General features: G+C 54.4%; 7 protein-coding genes across 7 annotated transcripts; 5 read left to right on the forward strand and 2 right to left on the reverse strand.

Annotated features, from left to right (window-relative positions):
- Window positions 1–5,544: 5,544 nt before the first annotated feature.
- On the forward strand, window positions 5,545–7,311 carry CHC_T00000628001 (hypothetical protein). The gene has a single exon (XM_005710265.1). The coding sequence runs from the start codon at window positions 5,545–5,547 to the stop codon at window positions 7,309–7,311; it is 1,767 nt and encodes a 588-aa protein (XP_005710322.1).
- Window positions 7,312–12,164: 4,853 nt separating this feature from the next.
- On the forward strand, window positions 12,165–12,584 carry CHC_T00000629001 (hypothetical protein). Its single transcript, XM_005710266.1, has one exon. The coding sequence runs from the start codon at window positions 12,165–12,167 to the stop codon at window positions 12,582–12,584; it is 420 nt and encodes a 139-aa protein (XP_005710323.1).
- A 95-nt stretch (window positions 12,585–12,679) lies between these two features.
- On the forward strand, window positions 12,680–12,829 carry CHC_T00000630001 (hypothetical protein). The gene has a single exon (XM_005710267.1). It carries the CDS (start codon window positions 12,680–12,682, stop codon window positions 12,827–12,829), a length of 150 nt encoding a protein of 49 aa, XP_005710324.1.
- A 36-nt stretch (window positions 12,830–12,865) lies between these two features.
- On the forward strand, window positions 12,866–12,985 carry CHC_T00000631001 (hypothetical protein). Its single transcript, XM_005710268.1, has one exon. It carries the CDS (start codon window positions 12,866–12,868, stop codon window positions 12,983–12,985), a length of 120 nt encoding a protein of 39 aa, XP_005710325.1.
- A 1-nt stretch (window position 12,986) lies between these two features.
- On the reverse strand, window positions 12,987–13,594 carry CHC_T00000632001 (hypothetical protein). Its single transcript, XM_005710269.1, has 2 exons — window positions 13,349–13,594; window positions 12,987–13,223 (listed from the first exon to the last, which is right to left on the reverse strand). The coding sequence occupies exons 1-2, from the start codon at window positions 13,592–13,594 to the stop codon at window positions 12,987–12,989; spliced, it is 483 nt and encodes a 160-aa protein (XP_005710326.1).
- Window positions 13,595–13,640: 46 nt separating this feature from the next.
- Window positions 13,641–14,192, reverse strand: CHC_T00000633001 (hypothetical protein). The gene has a single exon (XM_005710270.1). The coding sequence runs from the start codon at window positions 14,190–14,192 to the stop codon at window positions 13,641–13,643; it is 552 nt and encodes a 183-aa protein (XP_005710327.1).
- A 410-nt stretch (window positions 14,193–14,602) lies between these two features.
- On the forward strand, window positions 14,603–14,728 carry CHC_T00000634001 (hypothetical protein). Its single transcript, XM_005710271.1, has one exon. It carries the CDS (start codon window positions 14,603–14,605, stop codon window positions 14,726–14,728), a length of 126 nt encoding a protein of 41 aa, XP_005710328.1.
- The last annotated feature ends 1,924 nt before the right edge of the window (window positions 14,729–16,652 follow it).

Here is a 16,652-nt window from a genome sequence, read left to right on the forward strand (position 1 = left end):
TGCCGGGGCATCCTGCGCGCGTGGCGATCTCGAGCCGCGCGTCGCGGGGCAGCGCGGCGAAGCTGTCGAGCAAGTCTCCGTCGATGCAGCCCTTCTTGCGCACGTCGTACACGTCGGCCCTCCACCCGCGCCGCGCGGCGAAGCCGACGCCCAGCCCGAAGTCGGCGAAGCTGGCGTGCGCGCCCATCGCGCTCTCGACTCGCGCCAGCAGCGCGTACGCCGCTTGCGACATGGGCGCCGCAGCCACCACCGCCCCGTCCAGCGTCCCGCAGAACACCGCCGCCCTCGCGTCGCACCCCATCTGCTCCCTCTCGCACCCCGCCCAACAGCAGCCGCGCTCCGAGTCCGCCCGCCAGCCCCGCCGCGAGTCCCGCCGCTCTTCCAGTTCGCGCATCGTCTCCTGGCGCGAAAACACTCCCGCGCGCACGCGCACCGACGTGCACCGCATGTTGAAGCTGTGGTGGCACACCAGGTTGCGCGGCACTTGTAGCGCGATCTTCGCGTCACGTCCGCCCTGCCCGATCCCTGTTGTACCGCCAGGCTCGTTTGCTTGCACCATCTCCACCGCCTCACCTCCTCCCCCTCCGCCTTCGGTGTTCGTCCCAGCCTCTGCCGTCGTCGTCTCAGTGCCCGTGCCCGTGCCCGTACCCGTACTATTCGTCTCGGCCTCACCATCTGATCCAACATCTTCCACGTTCATCCCACTCTCTTCTCCGCCCACAACATCCTCCGCTGCGTCCACGCCCACGTCTCCACTGCTTTCGCTGCTACTCCCATCAGAGTCGCTATGTCTAACAGCTGTTGACGACGAAGCCTGGGCCTGATTCAAAACTTCCCCCTCCAGCCCTGTTCCATTAATCCTCTCTTCGGCCGCCAACGTGGCAACCCTCTCGTCGATAAGGTTGACTACGTCGATCCAATCAGTCCTGCTATCATCCGGTCCGTCTCCGTCGTCATACCCGACCGAGAATATACCTCCACGCCGGTCCACCCCGACCGCAAGCTTGCAGTCTACCATCACTGCGTCCGAAACTATCCGTCGTCGATGGTCGCACCGGTCCCGCACTAGCTTTCCCGATTCGCAGTCAAACCAAAAGAATCCAACAGAGTCATGCCGATCCACTACGCAGATCAAATCCTCACAAATCGATATGCTCACAACCAGGGATCGCAAAGTCGACCTCCCAATTTCAAGCAGTATCTTCTTCGACCTGCATACCCCAAACACAATCACTTCATCGTTGCACGAAACCAGAAACGTCCTCGCATGTGTATGACCCGCCCCAGCTAGTACGGCACCAGGAAGAACAATCTCACTGCACACAACTAGTTTTGCGGCCCCTGTTGCTGCAGATGAAGAGCCCGCTTCGCCTTTTTTCTTTGTATCCACTGTGCATAGCAGGAGGCGACCAGCTTCGCATAGTTTCCCAACACTGTTCCCCTTCTCCGCTTGAATCTCAAAAGATGTACCGATGACAACGTACTTGAGCCAGTTGAACATCAGGTGTACTTGCTCGTTTGGCAACAAAGTCAGGCATCCGGTCTGCACGCGCAACCTTGTGTTGTAGATACGGAGCTCACAGTATATATCCCGATCTAATGGCGTCTCCTCACCCAAGTACTCTGTCCGCAGACCCGAGGGGTCCTCTCCCTCTAACGTGGGCCTGGTCGCAGCCACTAGCACAGAGTTCTCGGGACGTGAGAGTGCCACAATACGACGTGGCGTTGCCCCAACGTGAATTGACCGCACAGATACTTCGCTTCGTCGCCTTAGCCCACATATATGTAGCGCGTCATCGTCTCCGACCATGGCAAAACATCGCTCTGCGCCGGGGACAGAGTACCCGCACACCGCCTGTGACTCTGGAAACGCGAGAGGGATCCATTTGAGCCTCCCTACGCCAAAGCTTGCACACGCCCACGGTCTCTCCGTTTGGCCAATGACAACCGGACCAACGGCTGCTATGAAGCTCCTGACAACAACTGGTCGATGTCCAAGCTTACGATGTGAGTCAACTGTTAACCGCCACCAAAAGGGAGACCCAATGGCCATGTGGTGCGAACTATCCCTTGGCGTGAATGAGAGACACATAGCCGAACCGTCTCGCAAACCCGCGAAAATGAGCTTTCTCCCGTCCATTTCAAGGGAACAGAAACTCTCTGGAACCGCCGTGCTGCGTGAAGGACCAGGCTGTGGAGATCCACCTGAACTTCTCGAGTTGCCTCTAACCTCATCGACAGACCTTGCCGGACTTGACAGCTCCTCAAATTCACTTCTCAAACCGTCTACGCCATCCGAACCAGATTCCCCCTGCAATGTCCAAGGGTACGTTGCTTTCCGATCCACAGTCTCCAAGTTTGAAGTTAACAGACGCACCTCTATTGATGGTATATACGTGCCCAAGAACGCTATTGGCGGCAGGTTTGGCCTACACGTAAATTCGTGACGCGCCGTCGTGTTCGTCCACTCGGGAATTTCGATACAGCTAAGCTCATGTTCCAAGACTTCCGAAGCCACAACGAAAACCCCTTTGCTGAAATCCCCAGGGTACAGTTTCAGTAAACAAAGGAGCGGTCTTTGCAGCCCTTTTCTCACCACGCAAACCAACGCAAACCCTTCCCCAATCGCTCCAACTGAAATCACTCCGTCGTCTGGTGGCTCCCAATCCATAGCACGTTTGCAAATTGAGCCGGTCAGTTCCCCGTTCACAACTGCACTCTGCAACTGTAAAGGTACCTCATCGATCGATTTCATGTACATGACCCGGACACCGTTTTCATGTACCTGTGCCAAAATCCCGTCCTCGAGAGCTCCTACGGCAATCGTTCTGACATCTGAACGAGCACTCGTCGCGTGAGCCCCGCTCACCAGCTTGGCGATCGCGGGGAGACCATCTGGCTGCCGCCTCTGTTCTGATATGGACGTGGGAACCGAGTATAAAATGCCAGTGGATGCAGCAAACGTCAACAGCAGCCCAGCGTCGTGCTTCGCATCCTTTGTGAATCGAATCGGCCAAATGTCATTACAAGCCGGGAACGTGTTGCCACTTGACGCAAAGATCGTCACGGGTGCACCGGGACGAATCATCCGGATACTCCCATGTTTCCCCAAGCCCGAGCAAGTAATCATCTCGCTTTCGTGAGGTCCGCCATACAAAGTGTAAGCGTATGCTGACGTCTGGTCGGCCTGTTCCCGAAGGGCTCTCTCTCGCTCTACACGCTCCGGGTCGGCCGTAAGGTCGAGGCGAAGAGGAACAACCTCGTCCTCCATGTCGACGTCACGATCCTCAACCGCAAATTCATGACCCGCCCCAGCCGACCTATCGCACTTCCGATACCTTCTCTTCCCCTGCTTCACGCGCCGCTTCACTGGCGGGACGATGACAAAATCTGAGATCGGGGCAAGGTTCAAAAATTCTTGCCGCACCTCCAGCCCATACCGTCTTGGCTGCGCCGCGGCAAGATCTCCCGGCGCCAACACGTCGGCCTGGTGCTGACCGCGGGCCAGTCTCGCGGCCTCATCAACGGCGGGCACATGCAGCCTTCGCAGTGACCCATCCGCGCCGTCATTCGCCACGAAAAGCAGTCGGTCATCCAGGGCCGCGAGCGCGAACGCCGGGCCGACATCGCCAATATACTCGACATAGTATGTATGACGCGACGGGTCGTAGCCTGGCCCCGGCGGTGGCATGTCCGGGATGACGGCGGACGTGACGCCGGGCTGGTGCCCTTCGCCGGCGCGCAGCACGAAGAGCGCGCCGCTTTGCGTCGCAAAGTAGACCGCCGCGCCGTCCTCGCGGTCCACGATGCCTCGAAAGTGCGCACCGGCGTCGACGCACGCGCACGCGAGTCCGTTGGAGACGCCGAAGGGCAGGATGAGGTGCGGCGGGGCGACGAGGAAGCTGTTGGCGAGCTGGGCGGGGTCGGTTGAAGGCGGCATGCCCGGGGGTCGCGGGCGCGGAGTGGCCGGCGGGCCGCTGCGCGCGGGGCGCCAGCCGTCAGCGTAGTGCCAGCCGTACATGGTGTGGTCGGCCATGGCCGCGACGGCGGCGGCGGCGGCGGTCGGCGGCGCGGAGGCGGCGGCGCGGCGCGAGCTCGGTGGGAGGTAGACCGGGGACGGCGGGAGCGGGGCCTTGGTGAAGGTGATGGTGGAGGAGGCGTGGGTGTGCTTCGCGGTGTGCAGGCCCGAGTCGACAATGGGGCGCGCGTCGGCAACCACGACGTGCCCCGTGAGGTGGATGGCGAACATGTACGGGCGGCGCGGGATGCGCGTGATGGAGGCGGCGCGGCGCGGCAGAGCGGGGGCGAAGCGGCGCGAGGGGAGGAAGGAGGCGCAGTTCTGCATGGAGGGCGCGCGCGTGACAGAGATGGTGGCCGACGGCTCGTACGTGACAGTAAACAGGTCGATCTGCTGGCCGTCGTGGCGCTGGATGAGGGCGACGAAGGCGGCCGTGTGGCCGTCGTCCTCGAGGAAGTCGATGGCGAGGACGACGCCGGGCACGCGGTGATGGATGGCCTTGCCTACGGAGACGCCCTCGGCGAGGAAGAGGAGGGGCAGGAAGGAGATGTGCGAGGAGAGCAAGGCGTGGGCGATGAGGCGCTTAGTCGGGTGGATGGCGACCAAGTGGGCGTCCGGCGCCGCGGGCGGGGAAGCTGGGTGCAGCGCGGTGGTGCCGACCAGCTGCAGGCGCGAGCGGTGAGCGTTGAAGCGGAAGAAGGAGAGGTGCGCGGAGGCGGAGAGGACGAGCAGGATAGCGGGGGTCGGCGAGGGCAGGCAAGCCAGAGCGCGGGGGGCGGCCGGGAGCGGGTGGACGCAGAGAGGGGTGAGTGAGGCCGTGCGCGGGTCGACCGTGGAGATGGTGAGGGCCGTGGCCGTGGCCGTGATGAGCTGGGAGGAAGGGGGGAGGAAGGGGCATGTTAGCGTGATCGGGGAGGCCGAGGAGGGGATGAGGGTGCGGATGAAGAAGGGGGACCGGGTCGGCGGCGGGGTCGGCGGCGTGGTCGGGGAGGACGGGGGCGTGGCGTGGATGGCCATGGTGGTTTGGCGAGAGATGAAGGGAAAGCGGGGCGGGGTAGGGAGGGAAGGGCTCCTCTCCTTGCTACATAGCTTTCGTGATGAGGAATGGTCGCCCGAAGAGACACAGAGATCCGCGATGCACAGTGGAGACATGCCACACGTGTATGAAATACGTGTACCAACCGTTTTGCCACGTGGCCACGTGGATATTCGTCATACCCGTTTAACACGTGTCCACATAATACATGTGTAATGACAACGTAGAAACTCTCCTCTCGGTTCGCTGTAATGTTCTCTGGGAACCGATTGAATTGGCAACCATGCCGCCCCTCTCCTTCCTCCGTCACCCGTTCGTTAAGAAACACCTCAGCGCACCCGTTGACGCTTTTCCCTGACTGCTAACTCCATACTCCCTTGTTAAGAAACACCTCAGCGCACCCGTTGACGCTTTTCCCTGACTGCTAACTCCATACTCCCGCCCCCGTCTCCCCCGAGCCGCCCGCCCCTCCACCCGCGCCGCGCGCACCATGACGGGCACGGCCGACCCCTCCACCGCCCGCATCCCAAACTATGAGCGTCTCGCCTCTGCCGTGGAGGAGGACCCGCCCCTCTTCTCCTCGCAGCAATCCTACACCGTCGAGGAAGCCATCTCGCACATCGGCGTCGGCAACTTCCAGTACGGGCTCCTCGCCATGACGGGCCTGTGCTGGACGGCGGAGTCCATGGAGATGCTCCTCCTCTCCTTCATCAAGGCCCCGCTGCAGTGCCAGTGGCATATCACAGACCCGCAGGCAGCGATGATCACCACGTCCGTCGGCATCGGCATGCTGCTGGGCGCCACGTCCTGGGGGCTCATCGGCGACCGGTACGGCCGCCGCGTGGGCTTCATCGCGTCCACCGTCTTCACGGCCGTGTTCGGCGTCCTGTCGGCCTTCTCGGTCAACCACGCCATGCTAGTTGTCTCGCGCGGCCTCACGGGCTTCGGCATCGGCGGCGTGCCGGTGTCGTTCAGCCTCATGATGGAGTTCCTCCCCGTCGAGCACCGCGGCACGTGGGGCATGGGCATCGCCCTCTTCTGGTCCGTCGGCGCCATCTTCGAGAGCGCAGTCGCCATGTACGTCATCCCCAACCTGGGCTGGCGCTGGCTCATCGTCATCTCCTCCATCCCGCTCTTCCTCGTCCTGCTGTGTTCGTACTGGCTCACAGAGTCCCCGCGCTGGCTTATCTCCAAGGGGCACGTCGACCGTGCCCAGGCCGCCGTCGACCTTGTCGCCACCCGCAACAACCGCCCACTCCCGCCCGGCCGCCTCGAAATTCCTGACCTCGTACACGAGGAGCTCCGCCGCACGCCGAGCCGCTTCGGGCAGACCGGCGAGCTGTGGCGCAGGGGCGCGAGGTCCCTCGTCACTAAGATTTGGTTCATTTGGTTTGTCAGCGCCTTCATTTACTACGGCTTGATCACGTTGCAACCGGAGCTCATGATCAACGAGAACTCGGGCAAGCGCTGCCACTACGCCCAGCGTGAGTGCGCCGCTTTGCCCACGCAAGAGAGGTGCGCCACGAACGAGATTTGCTCGTGGAAGCCGGCCACCGCCGGCACGGGCATGTGCGGCATCCCGTCCATCGCCCGTGTAGCCCGTGCTGACGTGCCGGAAGCCGTCGACTCGCCGTGCACCAACCAGCTGTCCCAGGCTGATTTTAGGGCCACGCTCGGAGCAAGCGTCGGTGAGATGCCAGGCCTGCTTATCGCTTTCGCCACCATCGATACAATCGGCCGTCGCCCGGTGTTGGGATACATGCTTGGTGGCGTGAGTATTGGCTTTGTGCTGCTCCTCGCTTGTCTCGGAAGGGGTGCAGAAGCTCTCGTGTTTTTCATAGCGCGCGGCCTCAGTTCGGGCGTCTTCCAGACCATCTACATCTACACAAATGAGGTTTATCCCGCCATTGTGCGCACTACGGCCATGGGCTTGGCTTCGTCCATGGCTCGTATCGGTTTGATCACCACGCCGTTTGTATCGCAGTATCTCGTCAACAACCATCATGCGGCGGCGATGTGGATCTACTTTGCCACTTCAGCTCTCGCCGTCTTCGGCGTAATTCTACTACCGATTGAGACCACCAGAAGGCCCCTACTTTCCTCCATGGATGAGTTGATCGAAATTCTTAGAATGGGCGGTGACCGTGTCGATAACTCCATGACCGAATCGCAAAGCTTTGCAAAAGATCCTTCCGCCTCCTGGTGGATCCGAATGTTTAGATGGAGAGCTCGCGTCGACGGCTTGACCGCTAGCTGACCGCCGTGCTGTCCGTTTTGATCAAAGCTTTGAAACAAGTGTGCGTGCCGGTCATCTGCTCTTGCACGCAGGTTTTGTGTTCGCTGTACACGGAGTTTTGCCCCGCGATGCTCGCCGTTCTACCCCTCAGGGGTTAGGTCGGACCTGCAACCCAAAATTGTGGGCGTGTTTGAGAAGCGACCTTTCTACAGTGCTTACTTTCATCAGTTTTGTGACGGTTTTAAGCCGTCCGCCGCCGCCCTTTAGCACCTAGCATCCTCCTGTTATCTGGTTCTCAACATGCGCAAACAATTCACATCACAGTGTCGCTCTCCGGGGTTGTTTCTTCCGGTTTCGAAGTGGCCGTTGCTTTCAAGTACTTTGCTAAGGCGCAGATCCGCGATTGGCTTTCCCTGGGACCACCGTTGCAGTCGTTTCTTTCACGTAGAAGGCTCGTATTTTTACTGTAGACTGACCATTTTCAAGAGCCCACTGGAAATGGTTTGTTGGTGTATTGGCTCTTTCATTTCCCCTGCTTCCAATGTAGAGCAACTTTCCGTTGTGCGAGTATTCCAAGGAAGAACAGTTCTGCTGAAGGGCCGACATGATCCTGTCTACAGTGCCATCGGTAGCGGATACAAAAACGCTACACTGCTACTTTTCTACTTTTCCGAAATTAGCCTACTGATAAAGCCAAACGGCACGAGTTCGCCAACGAATCGTGATATTTCCCATAAAAAATTAACTCCCTAAAACAAACAGATAGTCCCATATCAAAGCAAGAACAAGTTGTGGGCCTGACCAGTCCTTACGTCTTTTACTCAGGACTCTGAACGATTCGGGCCTGGAGAAGGCGTTTGCATGGTACGTACTGTACATGCTTTTCTCCACTCATTCATGCGCGTGTACTTCCGCAGAAAGCTGAGCGCAAAGTGGGAAGCTGCTATCCTCTTTTCTTCTCGTTGTGAGCAATCGTTAAGACCAATGTGGAGAAGGCGTTGTGTCGTTTCTCGTTTTGATTTTAATGGTTCATTATCCAACGAGCTTAAGTGCGCCTACAAATCTATGTTAGTTATTTGAGCTTTGCACCGTTGGATGAAAAAAAACTGCTTATCTTCTTTTGTCTTTGGTTTTGAGGGGCTTGTCCACCGCAGCCACTGGTTTATGTCCATAATTGCAGCATGAGGATTCTGTTTCTCTAGATCACGTCCAAGGTCGTCGGCCTCTTTCTGAAAAGCATGTTACTTCTGCCCGCAATGATGCCACACGCCTCAAAGCATTATGGGCACAGCGAAAGGATGACGTTCCCCATACTCAGGAACGATAACGGTGAATTCAGGAAGATCTGCCATCTCGTCCAACGTGGTAGCTAAGCAAGAATATTCATTGCACCGGTCGCAGCAAATCAAGTACAGATCGTAGCAATCATCCATAAGGTTGATCAGATCACAAGTACAAGCGCAGCAAGACTGCATTAAGTTGGAGTCAACGATTACATTCGGCTCATACTTGAATTGTTGTCCGCACGTTCCGGACTTGTCCGCCGGGTTAGAGAGGACGACAGATTCGGATGACCTTGACTCTTGAATGAGGCTTCTCGATAATGAAACCACCGAAATGTGATTTCCGTTCATGTAGAGTGCTTCGATGAAGGATGAATGATCGTAGTGTCCGTCCGGGTAAATGCCGTGGAAGTAATAGTTGCCCCATGTATCGAATGACGTCATCGCATCAATCTCAGTGGCATAGACTGCCTCTACAGCGTCGGAAGAAATCATGGGATCAGGCTGGAGATTTGTAATCTCTCCAATTATTCTTGCTATGTTGGTAGAATATGCTTTCATGAGCTCAGCGGGGATTCGGATATGTCTTCCTTCCTTTCTCTTGCATCGAACTCCATTGAAAATGAATGCAGAAAGATTGGCAAGCATTTGAGCAACGCTCGACTTCGACCCTCCCATCGCAATGGTACGAAGTGCAGAGGACAAGAGAAGAATCACGGCTTGACGAGCGTCTAGCGTATCTCGGCCATTTAGGCGACCAAATTTCTCGTAGTCAGTACATGCATCTGTCTTGTTCGGATCGTGCAGTAAATCAATAGCCCTCGAAAAATGAACATGTGCCGGTGTGGATAGATCTCCTCCAAGAGCCTGTTTCGCTTGAACTGTTTCGTCCCACAGCTTATCAATCTTTCTCATATCGCCGTCGCTGGGGTTGGGGAGCTCACTCGTCTGCACCGATAGAAAACTTAAGAAAGGAAAATCGATCCCGTTTGTTTGTTGAAGAGGATTTACTTCCAGCAGTCCTCCGTACATCAAGGTGTCCTTCAGGAACCAATCCGCTGTGAAATGCTTTTCCACAACCTCATGAGGAATGCATGTCTGGTCATCCACACTGGAGACCTGTGCAAAAGGCTTTGAAAACTGGAACCGGAGTAAGGGTGTCGGCAGACCCCGTTGCAGCATCTCTATCTGCTTGTAGTACACATTTCGGAAAGCTTGAAGTGTCGTCACGCAGGAATTTGTGGTTGGGTTGTAAATCGATCCGTTCCACTCCTCGGGAATTGGCCTGAATATGTTTTGTATAAACTCAGCGAGAGATAATTCACTCGAGTCATCCGAAGTCTCCTGGGTTCCGTCTTCATTCCAACCACTCTTCTTCGGCATCCTAACCTTCAAGTTTGAGTCGATCTTGACAAGCAAAGTCTCCATCACATCGTGAAAGCTTTGAACTGTTGAATCGTCGATCGATTCTTCAATCAAAGAATTAATCGAGTTCATGAGCTCTTCGCGCAACTTCATTATCTCTTCGAGCTTCTTTTCCATTTCGGCTTGCTGCTCCCTTTTGCGCTCGTAGTATATCGTCCTGCCCTTCTTACATGCCTCCCTAACTTTCTTAATTGCCTCCTCAGTGTCCTTGCATGCATCTTGAGTGCCTTTGCTTCCTGAATCCGCCTTGGATTCATCCCAGGCTTCTCCGCCTTCCTGGGCCTTTTGATTTTCAAGCTCGGCTGTCGCCATTCCTTGATGCGCTGTGGGTATATGGATGTCCACATCGTCCTTTTCCTTTCGTACCTTGGATGCAAATTCAGGCCCATCATTATGTTCAGAAGCCTCGGTCTGAGCGATTTCATACATGGTTGCCAGCTCTTCGCCTTCAGTGATAGCCAAGTCATATTCAGATTTCATCTTACGATACTCTTGAGCAGCCTTGTTGGCATATCCTGCAGCTTTATTGACTTCGAAGTACTTTGAGTGCGCCGCTGCCAGGGCCTTAGCGGCGTCCTGTGCTCCTTTTTTACATTTTTCAGCTCCATTTTTCACCTCTTCTCTTGCCTTCTTGGCCTTATCGAGATCAGCAGCAACAACTGCCGCTTGACATTTAATATGCTCAGCCTGAGCATTGTCACGGTGTTCGGTTGCGGATTGTACCGATTCCACAGCTTTGTCCAACTCTTCGTCAACTTTTTGAAGGCAATTGGCCAATTCTGGATGAGATGTGTCCTTTTCCAAAGCCACGGCGTTTCGATAGGCCTCCAGTTCTGTTTTGTTCCCCTCCGCTTCGCTAGTGTATTGAAGAGCGTCTTCAAGGTATCGAAATGAGAGACTTTCCTCCTCGGAAGCCTTTGCAGCCTTGAACAATGTCAGTACGATAAAGAACTGTAAAATTGCAACTCCAATCGCTAAGTCACGAGCCATGTTCAGAAAGTTTGTAAGGATGGTTTGAGCATGTGCGATTGTTTAGAGAGCCGTCGAGTAGCCGTGTATACATAGGCTCGGGAGAGGTTGAGTTCCCAGCAAGCAATGAAATATCAATAGGGGATAAAGATGTGGAATTCAACACCTTCTGCTAGTGACCCACCCCGTGTAGTCTTTCAACGACTCCTCGACGTGCTCTCTTTACTACCGCGCAAATTACACACAGAATTTGTGCAAATGCCGGGAACTCGGAGGAGAGTGAATTTTGATGAGAGAGACGAAAGCAGTTCTTTTATCATGAAAAAACAAGAGACATAGATATAATCACGGCGTCACGTCAGTACTCTACATGAGAGAGTCAAGAGTACCACATTTATGACCGTGCTCTTCGAAGGCGCCTCCGTTCCACTGATGCATCTATAGCTCTGTTTTTCCTCGCAGAGGCAATAGCGAGACGTCGGCAGTATGTCATGTCAGTTCACATGAACGACGTACAAAAATCTGGAACTCTGAATCCCCCCAGTACGAACTCAGGAACCAAGTGAGCAAGTGTTTACCAAGAAGTGTGAATTCAGTTTGTGTTTATCGTTGAATGCCCACCAGTTCCCACTAATTCAACGTCTGACTGGGCTCTGCCCACTACCGTTACTGAAACTTTGCGTGTTGTATGGAAAACTCGGCATTTCTGGGTAATTTGACAACGTCGCAATGAAACAATACCCACGTTTCTTCTGATACGACTGGATTTCAAAGTGATCTACTCCTGGATAAAATGGCAACTTCTTCATGGAAAGGTGTTTCATTTATGGCCTAAGTCGCACACAATATCTGAAACCGGTTAAGCAGAATTGGGTAGCGTATTCCGTGGATCACCACCCATCTTTGAAAAGCAGGCATCTGCCACACGGGTGTCCGTGCTCTCCGTGAAACAAGCAACAAGCTGATGCCTTAATTTCCGCTATCAAGCTCACTAGCCTCTCAAATTTGGTTCGTTCTATGGATCGACGTGAAAGATGGAAAGCAAAAGCTATACGGTACTGAAGGACATGGAGCCCACGAAAGCCCATCCGTCCTCGAAAATATGCCAACAGAGTCTCTTACACCAAACCGGTTCTCAACTATGCATAACAGTGGTTCCATCGTACTAATGCCCTCCGCTGCGTCAGAAACGTAAAAATGGTGATCAATTTCTACGGTGCTCGTCAGCTGTTTGTTTTTAATGAAAATAAATCCTTTCGCACAGAATTCGATGGCTGCGGGCTCTTAAACCCCAAATATCACTCACATGCCGGGAACTGCATCCGCCAGTTCGGTCCGATTCCGTTCCATAGAGATACATCAAAATTGCAGAGTGGGACACTGTTGCATTTCTTGGCTGCTGCCGAAGCATGGAGTTGCCGAATTGTCTTGCTTTGCAATCCTCTGAGAACTTTGCTGCTGTTCCGCCTCGGTTCGTCATTACATGCCCGCACAAGTCGCAAACGCCGCGGCGGCGAGAGGCAGAGTCTCTCCTCTATGCCCTTCAATGCGTACTGTTTTTACAGCTTGCTGCTTCGAAAGCAGCTGTTGGAGCGTCATGATACGGTACAGATTTGAGGACTGCCTACATCGACTGAGATTGTGGAATGGACAAAGGTATTGGAGCAGCGAGTGATGAGTCGGGCCGCACTGCATGGCCAGGCTATATGGGCATGCTGAACTCTCTCCTCGGTAAGGAAATATTCCCGTCCCCGCGGAACAGAAAAAAAAAAATCTTTACACGTTCACATGCCGGCCGTCAGGTGACGAAGTTTGCTCATGCTTTCTTCCATATCTCCATGTCAGTGATAGCGTTCATGTAGGATATTATGATGGATGATTCTGCATGCTCGTAGCATATGATTACACCCACAGTACGCAAAAGTACTTCCCCACTCGAAGCACTCCACCACGCCCTTCTCGAGCAAATGGTACGTCTTGGACCCTCATCTCGTGCAAGATATCCCGCTCCTCCCTGACTCAACACTGCGTCGCCACGCCAGTGCCCATCAGCTCTGTTTGAGCTTGAGCCGGTGTCCAAGAGAACGCCGCGCCGTTAACGGATACATATCCGAGACCCGGGAAAGCCTCGTGGTACGAAAGCATGAGCTCTCGACGCCTGGCCGCCGCTGACAGTACACGGATTCGCGAGTTGTACGCCTGGGCAGCATCTAGCTCGATGAAAAACTCCCATTCAGGATTTTCCAACTGGTCCGGCTGTCCATCGTTTCGCCGATTTGAAGATATGCACAAAGGTGAAGAGTTGAAACCACATCACATGTTAGAGTCTTGATGGGCAAGGAGGAACAGGAAGAGAAAGAAAAAAGGTGCGAATGACTTACCTTGGTAATCCAAGAATCACCAGAAACGAGAAGAGCTTCGCCCTTTCCTTGGAATCGCACAGAACTATGGCCAGGGCTGTGCCCGGGACTGGAAATCAGCTTGACACCACGAATAGGCGATCGGTCTTCATCTACCAGTGTTAGGCGACCACGGTATGGCTTGATGGATCTCAAGTAAATGTCCCGCACGGCCTCTGTTGCAGGATAATGAGGACCAACTCGACGCGAAAGGTTAGTCAAAGTCATGCGTGATCGATGCTTGATCGATATACGAATGGGAAGGAGTCGAAGGCTACGTACCAAGTGTGGCGTTTGGAATGATGGCCGGCTTGGGGTTTGGTACATTTGATTGGGTCCAAAACTCGTGATCCACCTTATCGATGTACACGTGAGCGTTCGGAAAGGCGCGCTTTCCATCCGCTGTGATTACACCTGCGACATGGTCGGCGTGAGCGTGAGTAAAAACAACTGCTTGGATGCTCTCTGGGGCGATGCCGGCGGCTCTCATGTTTGCTAGAAGCCTTCCCGCGTTGGCAAACTGCGGGAACTCCGGAATGTTGAAGGAACCCGCATCGACTAGAACGCGTCCGGCTGGCATATCGACAATAGCGACGTTCTGTTGGATGACGAGTGGGGAACTGGAGCGAAAAGAAGCATCATAATTTCGTTTCAGAGCGGCGTTAGGAACGGAGAAAGGGTTCACATCGAATAAAGCAGGGCCATCCGAGACAACGACTCCTTGGATGCCACCAAAGGAGAAGCGATGGAAGGACGGGTTGTTAGAGCAGGTAGGGGTGGCAGCAGCTACGGACAGGATGGCTAGGGAGGAGAGGAGAACGGACATCGTGGGAAGCACGGTGTAGCTTGTATCGCTACAAGGGAGAGCTGATTTCGTTTCAAGTACATGGGGCGGTCACATTCTACATGTAGTAAATCATGTAGGGGGATGGTTGGCCCCCATTCATCGGTCCCACCTTTTTCAGCCAATCAAAGCTCTTGGTCCCACACTCTGCTCTCAGCCAATCACAGAGCGTGGTCCCACATTCCAGCAATGCTTCAACCAATCCCCACCGCGCGGGAAATTCAAAAAGTTCGAAGTTCAGAAATGAAAACACATCTTGGCAGGACGTAAAGGCGGGAAAATTCAGGGCCAGTCCTAACAAAGGACTTTCCTCTCGTTTTTCCTTTCCCTCGCCCCGTTTTTATTGAGTTCTTCACTAAAATCGGAAGCACATTGCTGTAGTTTTTACTGTAATGCCATCCCATAGTTCCACTCCTCGGAAATGGAACAGAGTCTGGACGGTCTGCAGATCCATGCAGCATGGAAGGTACAGCAACGCCTCCTCGCGCATGCACATGGCCCAGTCTGACTCCCTGTAGCTCGACAAAAGCAAAAGCTGGACGACGTGTTGCTATAATGAGGTCCCTCGATGTGCATGACCAAAACTGGGCTGGATTGAGATATGAAACGAAAGATATGGAAGGGATGGAGGGTGCGGGGAGAGACTGTGTCGGTGTCGATGTTAGGAGGATGACGCGGTGGCGGGGACAATAGCATGTCGGAGGATGTGTGTTTGTCACGGTACTGAGGAGGTGAGGAAGATGGTGATGGGGCGTGGTGGTCGGGCGCGAGGTAGGGGTGGCGGGGAGGAGGGGACGTGGGGATTTTGGGGGGGAAGGGGGGGTGGCGGGGAGGGGACGTGGGGATATTGAGGGGAAGGGGGGTGGCGGGGAGGAGGGGACGTGGTCATATTTGGGGGGGAAGGGGGGTTGGTGGCGGGGGGGAGGGAGCGAGGGCGGGGTGGTTCACAGGAAAGGGATTTCGGCGAAGCCACTTCATCATCGATCATGAACTAGAGAGCAGCCTCCCCGGCTTCTCTCCATTTCATGATCGATGCCAAGGAGGCATTTGATTTCAAAAAGCTGAACTCTGGGTGCTGAACTCTGGATACCCTTCTGCCGTCCGGTGGTGCTCCGTTTCCTAAACAGAGTGTAAAATGCTAGCAAACGACTGTCGCAAATTTCACGTGGGCGTCGAGGCGGGGGAGGGCCGAGTTGTGCACATAAAATGGCGGGAGAAGGTACTGTGTCTGGTTTGTAATGTTGAGAGAACTAATGTTTTGATCTGCATGTGCTCGTATTTGGATTTAATTCCACCCTTTCATTGTACTGCAAGTGCCACTGCACCGCATCGAGTCCATGGAATTTTAGTAGTGTGCATATGGACTGGGTGTGGATTGGTACTTCCTTTAGCCAATGGATTTCGACCAGTTCGCAGAATTACCAAGCATTACAGTGGTTCTGTGTAGCATTCGTTGTGGCGTGCGATTAATTTAATGAAATGATCCGGCCAATAGCGTGACCGCAACTGGTTGAAGGAAAACAAAAGAAAAGAAAAGCGCCTGTTAGGACCGGACTGGCCCTCAAAAGCGAGGAAACCTTGCTCTCCCCGCCATCATCTCAACCCGTTGAACCATGTCCTCCCTAAATTCCAAACGGCCAAAGAATTACATCTCCTCGGAAATCTCACAAACTAGGCCAGGCCTCAACGCAATCCGCACTCGACTTGAAGCATTCCTCGCCAGTTCCAATGAGCGGAAGCGGGGCTTAATTCGACGGTTTTGGGCACTTTCTGTAAAGGACTATGAGCTCAATCGGGCAGATTACTGGTTCCATTACATTTTGGAAGGCGAGAAATGCAACACAATGTTGCTTATGTATGGACTTATTCAACTGAGGCTTCCAACAAGCGTCGTGTTATGCCGTGAGTCTGTAGGTACCATTATTGGTTGCCTCCAGAATGAAGCGCGTGACTCAGTCATTGAAATACTTTCTGCATGCATGCACATGCACTTGTGGAGTGCTTTAGTTGTGTGACGGGACTAAATGTAATCATTTTGATCCCAATCTGCTGTGATGGTCATTGGGGTCTTCTTATGGCAGACTTTTTGAAATTGCATGCCATATCCAGCTCTCACCCCGTTTGTGGAACACTGGCATTTGGCGACTCGCTGGGGCGTTTGCCCTTCAATGCTGGAACATTCCCTGGAAATTGCCTCAATCTATTGCGCTGCGCGCTCAGAGAGGCATTTCCAGCTATGAACTGCAGACAAAGCACTTTAAATTTTATGCTGCACAAGTCAGGGCTCGGCTTTCAGAAGCAAAAAGACTCATACAGCTGCGGTTACTATGTTGTTGTTGCTGTTTCTAGATTTGCGTAGGACCGCGGAATCCTTCCGGATGATGATTACTGCAGAAGGTCAGCGACATCTCTAACCGAACGCTTCCGACAAGCTTGTTGTCA

This window comes from Chondrus crispus, genomic scaffold, assembly GCF_000350225.1.
Source record: "Chondrus crispus Stackhouse genomic scaffold, scaffold_548, whole genome shotgun sequence".
NCBI lineage: Eukaryota > Rhodophyta > Florideophyceae > Gigartinales > Gigartinaceae > Chondrus > Chondrus crispus.